The 12,725-nt window shown below is 42.4% G+C and overlaps 2 protein-coding genes across 5 annotated transcripts in view; both read right to left on the reverse strand.

Annotated features, from left to right (window-relative positions):
* CADPS2 (calcium dependent secretion activator 2) overlaps positions 1–12,725 on the reverse strand; it is a 527,120-nt gene that overhangs the window by 369,205 nt on the left and 145,190 nt on the right. The window lies entirely within an intron of this gene.
* On the reverse strand, positions 8,122–9,249 carry RNF133 (ring finger protein 133). Its single transcript, XM_066366538.1, has one exon. It carries the CDS (start codon positions 9,247–9,249, stop codon positions 8,122–8,124), a length of 1,128 nt encoding a protein of 375 aa, XP_066222635.1.

The following is a 12,725-nucleotide window of genomic DNA, read 5'->3' on the forward strand; positions in this document are numbered from 1 at the left end:
CTGTTACGTCAAAGAAAAAATGAAACCAGAATGGGACTATGTTCGCCAGGTATAGAGTGGCTCTCCATAACGATTTGTTGAATTGTGTAGTTCAGACCTTGTAGTTATTTATTTTTTCCACCAGGTGGCAACTCTTTGTGGAATAACAATGCTTTTTAATCCCAGGATGAGATTTTTCAGGATTGTGAGGCATTTCAAAGGTATAAATCCAATCACTGTTCCAGAGTTTATATTCACTCACCAATAAAACGACATCCGAACTGGTAAGACTCCTTTAAGGAAGAGAAACATTTTGTCTCCGAGGCAGTAACCTATCTACAGGTGGGGTCAGCTACCAGACAGTCTTCCTTTCCAGGTGGTCACCCTCTCCCTATAGCTGTCATTCTCCCTCCTACTTCTAACCTATAGCAAAGACAACCTAAATTTTGCCCAAAGTCATTCTTCAATTACTTAATGGCAGCTAACCATCCAGGTGACATCCGTCAGATGACAAGACCCCATTGCTAACCTGATGGCTCTCCTTTTGTGGCCGTTTTCTCTGTGTTCTGACATAGTCCCTTCGTTCCTTCCAAGTCTTGGTTAAACAGTTTATTTTCTTGGTATGGCCTCCTTTATTTAGAACTGAAATTCTGCCTCCAACTGTCCCCATCTTGCTTTTTGTTTTTGTTTTTGTTTGTTTTTTTTGTTTGTTTTTTTAAAGGAGAGGAGATAGTGAGACAGACTATTGCATTACCCTGACCAGGATCCACCTGGCAACCCTGGTCTGGGGCTGATGCTCAAGTACCAAGCTATTTTTAGTGCCTGAGACGGATGCACTCCAACGAAGCTGTTCTCAGAGCCTGGGGCCACTGTTGAACCAATCGAGGCACTGGCTGTGGAAGGGGAAGCACGTGAGAAGGTGAGGGGAGGAGAAGAAGAGGGAAGCAGGGAGAAGCAGCTGGTTACTTCTCCTGTGTGCCCTGACCAGGATTCAAACCCAGGACGTCCATACACTGAGCCACCAGCCAAGGCCCCCATCCTGTTTTCTTTTTCTCAGCAGCACTTATAACTATTTAACATATATTTGTTTCATAATTTCTTCCCATTAGAATGTAAACTCTAGGAGGGCAATGAGTTTTGATGATTCACCCCTGTATTTCTAAGGCAATGAATATTTGCTGAATGAATGAATAAATGAATGGCAAATCAATGAACTTGACATTAGTAAGATCTCACCATCAACGTAAAGAAAATAAAAGTAATTGCTTCTAGTTATGGATGCATCACTGCTGCCTTCAGATGGCCTGCCTGCACTTATTTTCAGTTACATTTTTATGGGCACCAAGTCTCCCTACAGTGTTGAAGTTGGTTTTATGGACCCAAACCTAGGAATTTACATGACTCCTTCTGAATTTCATTGATGGCTGTTGGGCAGATAAAATATATTATGCTCACTTTGTTAAAGATGGCGCTGCCCACATGGAAGCCCGTTGACCAGGTGATATTAATGTGTGTTGGGGGCGGGCTGTGGGCAGGCAAGATGATTGTAGCGTGGGGCTTGGTTTTAGGATTAAGCCTTTCCCACCCTTTTTGATGTGGGGTGGTGCAATCCCATCATGCCCCAGATAAGTGACTTTGTGTTAGAGACTTCCCTATTTTTGTATATTGGATGTAAAGTCTTGATTTCTACACTATAAAGTGCGGCAGACTGGGAGCTTGCTCTCTCTCAGTTCCTGAGATTAGCATTAGAGGAGAGAGCAGAGAGAGGCCACGTGGAGGAGGCCAGGAGAAGCAGCCAGGATGGTGGAGTGCTGAGTGAGAAGCCAGTTTGTGCAGTTTGTGCAGGGAGAAGGAAGGAGATGGGGAACAGAGGTGAATAAATCTGGTGAGTTAGAAACCTTTGATTCTAGGAAACTCGGATAAGTCAGTAGCTTTGTGAGGACTGAATGAGTGGATTCTGGAGCCCAGTGTGTGTTTTTACTTGCCCACCGGGTATAAACTAAGATTAAAGATGATGGCCCACCAGTTTTTGGCTCTGTTGTTTACCGACTGTCCAAATCCAATGCGAACCTGCATGGGCCAGGCGGCTGTGATGGCGTCCCTGGCTACTGGCTTTACAATGGCCCACTGCTCCACTGGTTTTTTTTGGACCTTTTGTCAGGAAATCTATCCTCTTCCAGTGTGGGCTGCCTAGACCAGTGTGTAGAAGGTTCCACTTTTCAGGTTTTGTTCTACCCTTCTACTTTCAGATTCATAAACTGTCTAGAATCTATTCATTTTCTCACAACTCCCTTAGCAGTGTGATTGTGTGGCAGAGAAGCCAGAACTGGGAGGGGAAGGAGTGGGCAGGCACACATCACAAGTCAGGCATAGTTCCATGACAGAAGTTGGACAAATGACATGCGCATAAATGTCTCTTAACTTAATTGTAATAATAGCAACTGTTCTTTGTGTAGTGTAGTGCTTTAAGACTCATGAGTACCTTCATTTACAATATCTCTAATTACAACTGTGAGGCATGATGCCTCCTTTTCTGAAAACAAACTGACCTTCCGAGAGGGCAGAGGGTCTTAAACTTGAATGTCCACCCAAATCAGCGGGAGGACCTGTTAAAACACACTGATGCCCTGCCCCCAGTTTGTCAGCAGGGTGGCCTCACAGTTTGCATTTGCAAGTTCAGAAGATGCTGATGCTGCTGCCCAGGCCACTACTTGGAGATGTTCAGCCTTCAGGAAAGGCTAGGAATGCAGGTCATGTAACATAAAAGCAAGGTGTTCTGTTCTACTCATGCTTGAACTTTTTAAATGGAATGCTCTCAATTATTAAAAGAATTATGAACTTCATCTTTTACCCCTTTCAAGCTTTGGAGGAAAAGAAGCCTACAGAAAACAAACAAGACCAAATTATCATCCTTTACCAAAGAAACCTATCAGCTGCATAATCAGGACTTCCTAAATGGAAGTATCCATTTCCTAGAGCTCAACATTCCATTATCTGTTCAATCAGATACACCCTGCCCACACCCTCCCCCACCCACACTCCTTGATCTTTCCTAATTACAGTATGTGGAAAGCTCACGAGTTATCACTTCAACCACCCCTAAACATTTGCAGTCAAGTGAAAATAAGTCCATCTGAAGAAAGTAGTGGGTGGAATTGGGAATTTGATTAATATAAAGGGCTTTTTGGGGGCCTGGCTGGTGGCACAGTGGATAAAGCATAGTCCCAGGGTGGCTAGTTCGAGCCCAGGGACAACGGCTCAATCCTGGCTCTGGCTCGAAACCCGATCAGGGTAAATATGAGAAACAATCAATGGCAGAACTAAGTGGAACAAGGTGATGCTTCTTTCTTTCCCTTCCTCTCTGAAAAAAAAAAAAAAAAAATTACAAAAGCTCTTTGGAACAGCCCTATGACAGTGGTCCTCAGTTTCATCTGCATATTGGAATCTCTTGGGTAACTAAAAATGTGGATGCCTAGGTCCCAGCCCAGGAGTCTGGAGAACAACCTGGGCACTGAGCCTTTTCAAAGGTCCCCAGTTGATTCTGATGTGCAGCCTAGGCTGAGAATTACTGCTCTATGTGGAAAACACACACACACACACACACACACACACACACAAAATTGATACAAATAAAGGGCTTTTAAATAGAAGTCAGGACCTGGTGGAAATCAGTAGATATCACCAGGGGGGCAAACATTACTGTAGAGAAATCCTAGGCAGTGAGGGAGTCAATGGCGCTTGGTACAAGAAGGGCAGACGGGCTCACGATTTGACTCCAGGCTGAAGGTGAACAGAGGAGACGGGCTGGGAAGACACAGCGAGGCAAAGTACTAGGACCAAGAACAAGGAGCACATGTGGACATGACCAGGGCGCTCAAAGGAGGAGTTCTGAAAAAGATGCTGTGTGTGCTAGGAAGTTTTCAAAAATGACACCACCTGATGATGTGCCACAACATTGGTATGTTGCTGAATGGAGATGAATGGTCCAGGCATAGGAGACAAGTTTTAAAATCCGGGTTCCCGTGGTCCTCATCAGTGAGGAGAAGAGTTCACGTGAGCAGCTGAAACCATAAAGAAACACAGTATGGTGGAGGATGACAAAGATGACAGCGTATCTGTGGAGTCAGGGGATGTAAACTGGCACAGTGGTGAAAAGGGGAGGTGTCCGTGGATTCCATTACTCCTTTTCTTTCCCCAAAAAAGTTTTTGTTGTTTAGAAAACCAGGAATGCATGTATAGATAGCTCTGTGGTGGTAGCTATAATTACCCAGAACCCTATTTTCATCACTAAGCACTAAACACTGAAAATACACAGCAAACGCAGAACCAAATCAATCCTCAAATACAAAGACTGGTGCTCACAGCAAACACGCAAGAACATGGAGTCACCGCTCAAAAAACTTTCAGAGTATCAGAGCGTGAAGCCTTCCTCTTTACTCTGGTGCTTCTGTAAACTCTGATCCTCTCCTCGTGTGATTCCTCTGTGCTGCTTTGAAACCCAGTGACTCTGGAAAGGAAGAAAACACTTTAACTGTCCACTAAGTTTAACTACGATCCGAAATGCCTGATGTCTACCTCACTGAATCTCTGAAGTACTCATATTACTGAAAATATTGTGGCTGACCAACATCTGTCTACAGGGTAAATGCATTATACTGATTCGGTAGCAAGAGACAGGTGTACTATCAGTTTAAGTGTCTTGTAATAAGAGAAACTGCATAGATAAATTCACCGAAAATCACCCAGTCAGTGGTAAGTGCTTTAGCATCATTTTCACTTTAGTAAACTTCAAACCTAATTTCTCCCAGTAATGAAGAGAAAATAAAGTATCTTTATTATATGTGGCTTAAGTGTCTGTTTGTCGCCGATAGCTTATTGGTTGCTTGCGTAACTGTACTAGCCAATGGGGTGAAGTTGCCACGGCATTCAAATAGTCCCACCTTCTGGCATGCCACCTCACAAATTGAGGTTAAAGATTGGAGCAATTATTATGCTGTTAAGAAATCTTAACACCAGAAGGGGTCTTTGCAATGGTACAAGACTAGAGGTTCTCCAATTGAAAAATAATGTCATAATAGCTAAGTCTTTGACTGGCTCCTCTAAAGGTGAAATACATGTCATTCCAAGAATTGATTTGGCTCCATCTCAAACAGGGTTGCCGTTTCAATTGAGACGTAGACAATTTCCTGTAAAACTTGCCTTTGCTATGACCATCAATAAGTCTCAGGGCCAAACGCTTAAGCATGTTGGCATTTTTTTACCTGAGCCTGCATTTGGACACGGTCAACTTTATGTTACCTGTTCAAGAGTTCGTGAAAGAACGGACGTAAAATTAAAAATAATTGATGGTCCTCTGCAAGGCGAGCTTAAAAATGATGGAAAGATCTACACAAGAAATGTTGTGTACAAAGAGATCTTTGACATGTGAATTAACATTTTATTATTTAAATCACCTTTATTTATTGAGCTAGCAGTGGCTCTTAAGAAATGTACCACCAGTGGTTTCCTTCATTGCACTCTACTTTAAGCAATTAAGCAAGTAGAAGGGAGAAACCCCATGGGGCACTAAGCAAAGGGGCATCCTCGCCGCCCGCCCTGGGTAATTCAGTTTCAATTAGCAGACACCTTTGCACAAATCATTTTAATTACAATTTATAATATCTAGAACAGCGGTCATTTCATATGACCGCTGGGCTTTCTAGTAATTTTTATAAGCAACGTCAACCCTATACCTAGTGGAGGTGGGCAAAGGGAATCAATTTTATTACTAGAGAATGCAAAAATATATACAAAGGGGAGTCCATTATGACACTGGTATCAGAAGCAAAATACTTCACAATATAGTCCCATATCACTGTGGCAAATACCGTATTTTTCGCTCCTTAAGACACACTTTTTTTCCCTCAAAAGTGGAGGGGAAAATGCCTGTGCATCTTATGGAGTGAAAAATATGATACTTTATTAAATATTTTAACACACCATTTGGTTCAGAACATTTTTTTTCTTATTTTCCTCCTTAAAACTCTAGGTGTGTCTTATGGTCAGGTGCAACTTATGGAGCGAAAAATATGGTATATTTACATCAATAGGAACAAGAGAAAACAGCATAGTGTACAGACTAGGTAAAAACGACTACAATGAAACGAATTAACATTTGATATATCAGTGCTATTTCCGGGTTCTAGTACAATCTATTTTTAACATTCTAAAGTTTCAAAGCTGCTGTTTTGTTCTGAAATAAGAAACAGCGATGGAAAGCACTGAGTTCACTGCCTGCTCCATGGCAGGCACTTGGCAGTGACAGTCCCCAAGCTCACTAACCTGACCCTTCCTTCAATGGTAAAATATATATATATAGTGGTTAGTACAGCACAAATGGGAAGTAAATACACCCTGACTAAATATCGAAGGAATTCTTTTCATTCAAGCCTTTTTATAGATTATGAACATGTAATAATTACTATAAGAAATATAGTACTGGGCACAGAAATATTTGCTGGTCACATAAAGAGTGCTTTTGGTCAAATAAGTTTGTAAATATGATATATATGTTTGCTCGCTTATAGTTTGCATTGGGTGTGAGAGAGAGGCTGTAAGCAGGCAGAGTTGTTATAGCCTAAGGCTTAGTTATAGCCTAAGACTAAGCCTTTCCCACCCTTTTAATACTAATATCTTTTCAAAACTAAGCTTTTCCCCACACCCTTCACCGTTGCATGATGTGGGGTGGTGCACTCTCATGAGGAATCCCATTATGCCTCAGATAAGTGACTTTGTTTTGGGGTTTTTTTTCCAGGACAACACCAAATTTTTATTGGCTAATGCTTAACGTACATGGGTCATTGTATGGCTCTCACGGAATTACATTTTATTTTATTTTTTTTATAAATTTTTATTAATTTTAATGGGGTGACATCAATAAATCAGGGTACATATATTCAAAGAAAACATGTCCAGGTTATCTTGTCATTCAATTATGTTGCATACCCATCACCCAAAGTCAGATTGTCCTCCGTCACCTTCTATCTAGTTTTCTTTGTGCCCCTCCCCTTCTCCCTCCCAGATAAATGACTTTGTATCAGAGACTTCCTTGTTTGTATATTGGATTAAAGGTTTTGATTTCTATACTATAAAATGGGGCAGAGGAGCCCATGCTGGAGGAGAGCAGAGAAAGGCCACATGAAGGAGAGGAGGAGCAGCCAAGATGGCGGAGTGCTGAAGGAGAAGCCAGTTTGTTCAGAGTTTGTGCAGAGAGAAGGAGATGGGGAACAGAGGTGAATAAGGCTGGTGAGGTACAAACCTTTGATCCTAGGAAAACTCGGATGAGTCAGTGGCTTTGGGAGCCCTGAATGAAAAGGGAAGTGTTTTCCCACTGTGTATATTTCTTGCCCGCTGGGTGCAAACTAGGATTAAAGCTGATGGCCCACCAGTTCTTGGCTCCATTGTTTCATTACCGTCTGTCTGGATCAAATGCGAACCTGCATGGGCCAGGCGGCTGTGATGGTGGCCAGGGCTACTGGCTTTACAATTGCTCATATTATACTTCCAAAATAGCTACACTATGCATATGCAGGTCACATAAAATGTACTAATTGCTTGGATAGAACTTTTTGTCAAAAGTAAGAATAAAATTCTATGCAGCAAAATTTTCATGCCAAGAACGAAGAAACACAGCACAGTGGACATCATAATTATTACATTGAATCATAAATCTCAAAAGATAAATTCTAATCTTCCTAGCACAAAGAAAATTTAGGTTTTTCAAACTTAATTGATAGTTTTTGGGTTATAGGGCACACATACAAATATATAAACAATGTTCTTACTCATTGTAGAGCTCAATATATGTACAAAAAAAAATCTATGGAAAAAAGTTTGCCCTTGGTTTTAACACATGTGAGTACATAGATATAAACTCAGGAGAAGCATATACTGACAAAAAGTTACATTTAGCAAAGATTTTTTAAAAAATCCTGCTAGGCCTTTTTTTTTTCTTTTTCTGTCTTTAGGGCTTGACAATGAAATGTAGAAAATTACCAAAGTAACAAAAAAGGACACGAAAACCACACTTCAAGCAAACTGCGTGTCAGTGTTAGAACCTGACTTGACAAACAGGTTTAATCCACTTCCTCCAGCCTCACGCTATCAAGAGAAAGGATGCGCATCTCCTACTGGGTTGGCCTGACTGTGAGAAGCAGGGGGCTCTTCCACCTCGTCCACGCGGGTCACTTTATCTGATGGTCTTGCAGGAGGAAGCTCATTATTCATCTCCTCTTCGGTAGGTGATAAAATATCAGGCAATTCATCTGACATCAGAACTTGCAAGGACTGGGTTCCATCTTCAACATCCACTTGAATGCCCAAAGCGCTAAGAATGTCACATTTGCACATGGGGCATGTTCCATGGGCTAGAATCCAGGGGTCGATGCAATTCTTGTGGAAAAAATGTTTACAAGTCAGAATACGAACTGTGTCATTAGGCTTGTAGAGTTCAAAGCAAATTACACAACTATCTCCGTTGGGACTTACTTCCTCATCCCCTTCTTTCAGGACTCGAAGTGGGAGCTGGCCGAATGCTATCTTGAGATCTGTCTCTAAGTGCCGCCTTCTCCTGCTTTGAATTCTGGAGACCCAGACTCTTCGAATATGATAAAAGATGACATAGGTTAAAGTAGCGACTGTGAGGATCACAAAACAGACAAAATAGTGATTTGTCCAGATGACGTGTTTCCTCCCCACCTCAACCATGACTGTAACGCGAACTCCCTTTCGAATTAAGTGTAAGATCTCTAAGCCTTTTAAGTTACCAATCATCACTACAACGGTGTCTTCAAACATCTGATGCGACATGGGAAAAACCTGATTGCTGGTTCCGGGGAAGTTGTAGATGATCACTCCGCTGGCTCCCTTCTCAACGGCCACCTTAATTTTCTGTGTGAAGGGACAGCCTCCCCGTTCAATCAGGGCGAGCCAGGGCCCCGCGCTCTGTGATCTGCTGAAACTGGTGCTGGGGTGGCAGGCGCTCTGAGTTTTCCCATCAGGTGGCACAATCTCTCCGGCCACTGTCTTCAAAGTAGAGCTTCTTCCAAACACTCCCGTTTCCCCCAACTCGGACAGCATGCGGTTCCCGATGTGAAATGATATGTTCATGTAAGCAGTCCAAACAGCGCTGGCTCGGCAGCAGTTCTGACTAAGAAGCCAAAGAATGCCGAGTCTCGCAAGCCAGGAAGATGCAGTGTGGCTTCTCTGTATGTCCATCTGGAGTCGCTGCATCTCTCTCTGCCTAGTGACCAAAGGGACAATCCAATGAAAAGATATTGCTCCTGCATCTGTTGGCAATCAATTTACAACGCAGTGAAAAAGATCTTCAGGGTGAAAACAACTTCCACTGGCTTCCAGCATGGTTTTGTGAGAGATTCTTCAAGACCTATGAGTTTCAGATGTTTAATTAGAGGTAGAGAGAGAAAAACTCTGTTCAAACAAAACATCCCAGTCTCCCTCCTGTATCTCTAGGTCCTCCTTACTGTAGGGTGATGGGATTATGACATAAAAGGCAACAACATAACCAATTAGATAAGAGCTTAGAGCATCTTGTAAAGTGTATCAGCTTGAATGTTGTTACGGATGATTTCTAGGTTGTGATGGGTTCCAGTCCTGAGCAACATATAATGTCAGCAGGTACCACACTGAACTAAGAATTCAATATAAAATTCACACAACACATGCATTTTAAAACCAGGAGTGATAAGCAACATGCAAGAAAGCCACATACTTTTTCTTCAAAAAAAATATTTTCAACCAAATGGCAAGTTTTAACAAAATTAACAATTAGCAATGTGACCAAATATGTGGTAAAAAAAAAAAAGAAAGAAAGAAAAACTCTCTACCACCATTTTTAATTTACATTTGGTCCCAATGCAAATTTTTTATTTATCATATAAACCACTGGATGAAATTTACTTAATAAAAAAAGCTGTGGCTCAAAAGTTTGTGGGTTCGGTTTGGATCTGACTGTGAAAAGTAGCATATCTTGTTAAATCTTCAGCCTCGCTTCCTCACTGACACAACAAACAGAAATTACAGCAGGAAAGATGGAATACTAACCTCATTTCTCTGCGGACCTTGACATTTGTTGCTAATCTAACAATATTTTGAGGGAAGGGGAAGAAGGGTGAAGGGGGCAATATTTAATATAGCACTGTGAGTTTAGTAAAACTCATTGTAAACACCAATGCAGCTATTGGTTTTAAAAAGAAAAGCTCAAGGTTCCCACTTAAAATTAACCACTGGCAGCAGGGACTACGAAAGGTCATAGATGCTTTTAATAAAATGTCTGCCAAAGTCAACGAACATCCCTGGAGAAAGACCTCACACCCGCACTGTCAAGCTCTGCCTGTATTTAACTACACTTATTAACTACACTTGTGTCAATGACACAATATGACTTCAAAGCCAAAGAGTGGCTTGTGAACTCACAAACAGGGACAGTCACTGGAGCTGCCACACCCTTTCTCAGGGAAGGGGGGGTATAGCTCAGCGGCTCTTCTCAGCAGCTAGGAAACCAGTGAAGGATTTGACCTTGAACATAAATGTCTCTGACCTATATATTGATAATACATTGGATGCCAAGAAGACACTTGTGGTTGGGTCACCAGGACAATGGATGTGAATCAAGAACATGATTACCTGAGGCTGGGAAGAGGAAGGAGAAAAAGACCCTGTGGGCCCAGCAAAAAATGGCACAAGATAATACTCACATTACACCTTCAGCTCATAATGGCCAATTTTCTTTACCAAAGGCCATTAATCAGATTCGATTTCCATACAACCCACACTTTAAGACAGTGTTGTACATAGTGTGTATGTAGACTCACAGAGTGCCACTGGACTTGGACATCAGTGCTTTAGCATACTGTCCATATATTTTATCAAAACAATATAACCGGACCAGGCTGTGGCGCAGTGGATGGAGCATCGGACTGGGATGGGGAGGACCCAGGTTCGAAACCCTAAGGTCACTGGCTTGAGCAAGGGGTCACTTGGTCTACTGTAGCTTCCCCGCCCCCCTGGTCAAGGCACATATGAGAAAGCAATCAATGAACAGCTAAGGTGCCACAACAAAGAATTGATGCTTCTCATCTCTCTCCCTTCCTGTCTGTCTGTCCTTATTTGTCCCTCTCTCTGCCTGTCACAAAAACAAAAACAAGCCCTGGCCGGTTGGCTCAGCAGTAGAGTGTCGGCCTAGCGTGCGGAGGACCCGGGTTCGATTCCCGGCCAGGGCACACAGGAGAAGCGCCCATTTGCTTCTCCACCCCTCCGCCGCGCTTTCCTCTCTGTCTCTCTCTTCCCCTCCCGCAGCTAAGGCTCCATTGGAGCAAAGATGGCCCGGGCGCTGGGGATGGCTCCTTGGCCTCTGCCCCAGGCGCTAGAGTGGCTCTGGTCGCAACATGGCGACGCCCCGGAGGGGCAGAGCATCGCCCCCTGGTGGGCAGAGCGTCGCCCCATGGTGGGCGTGCCGGGTGGATCCCGGTCGGGCGCATGCGGGAGTCTGTCTGACTGTCTCTCCCTGTTTCCAGCTTCAGAAAAATGAAACAAACAAACAAACAAACAAAAAACAAAAACAAAAACAAAAAACAAACATAACCCAAATCTTCAGCCTCTCTCATTTACACAGGTGCTTATTCATATACATATTTGAAAAGAAGAAAGTAAAGACAAAGTAAAGCAAAAAATATAATTTGGAAGGGCAACTGAAAATTTCAACTTTGTATTTTCTCTATTATCAAAGAGACACTCCTCACCATTTTGAGAAGAAAACCATTTACTAGCTTATTTCTAGAAGAAAAATCTGATAAGCAGTTGATTCACTATGCTAGGATTTAAAGAGCTCAGGCAAAAAAAGGTGATATTTTGTAATGCTGCCCTAAATGAGACCTAGAATAATTTAAATATTTTTAGTTATATAACTAAAAGTGCTATCAACTAAAATAATTATTTAGAACATATTACCTACCCAGTAACTTTGGAAACCAAATTCCATGGTTATAAATAAAATTAGTGATAGAGAATTAAATCAAGATCTAACCTTATAATCGTTTGTTGAGCAGACATATTAGATATCAAATATTAAACAAAATATGGTACCAAAGTATAAAATTAATATAAAAACTTTAAAATAGTATGACTAATTCTCTTTGGTATCAATATCAACAATATTGTAATTTGAAGATAAAGACTAATTTGATTTTTTATTTTTTATTTTTTTATTTTTCTGAAGCTGGAAACAGGGAGAGACAGTCAGACAGACTCCCGCATGCGCCCGACCGGGATCCACCCGGCACGCCCACCAGGGGCGACACTCTGCCCACCAGGGGGCGATGCTCTGCCCATCCTGGGCGTCACCATGTTGCGACCAGAGCCACTCTAGCGCCTGAGGCAGAGGCCACAGAGCCATCCCCAGCGCCCGGGCCATTTTTGCTCCAATGGAGCCTTGGCTGCAGGAGGGGAAGAGAGAGACAGAGAGGAAAGCGTGGTGGAGGGGTGGAGAAGCAAATGGGCGCTTCTCCTATGTGCCCTGGCCGGGAATCGAACCCGGGTCCTTCGCACGCTAGGCCGACGCTCTACCGCTGAGCCAACCGGCCAGGGCTCTAATTTGATTTTAACATATTTTAATGTCCTTATTTTGATGAGCAAAAATGTCTAATAACTAACACACTTATTAGAAAAGCAACAAGTTCAAATAGGTAGGC

Source organism: Saccopteryx leptura, chromosome 2 (assembly GCF_036850995.1).
Source record: "Saccopteryx leptura isolate mSacLep1 chromosome 2, mSacLep1_pri_phased_curated, whole genome shotgun sequence".
NCBI lineage: Eukaryota > Metazoa > Chordata > Mammalia > Chiroptera > Emballonuridae > Saccopteryx > Saccopteryx leptura.

Coding starts and splice junctions, on each gene's coding strand:
- RNF133 (XM_066366538.1), bottom strand. CDS start 9,249: ATGCAGCGACTCCAGATGGACATACAGAGAAGCCACACTGCATCTTCC.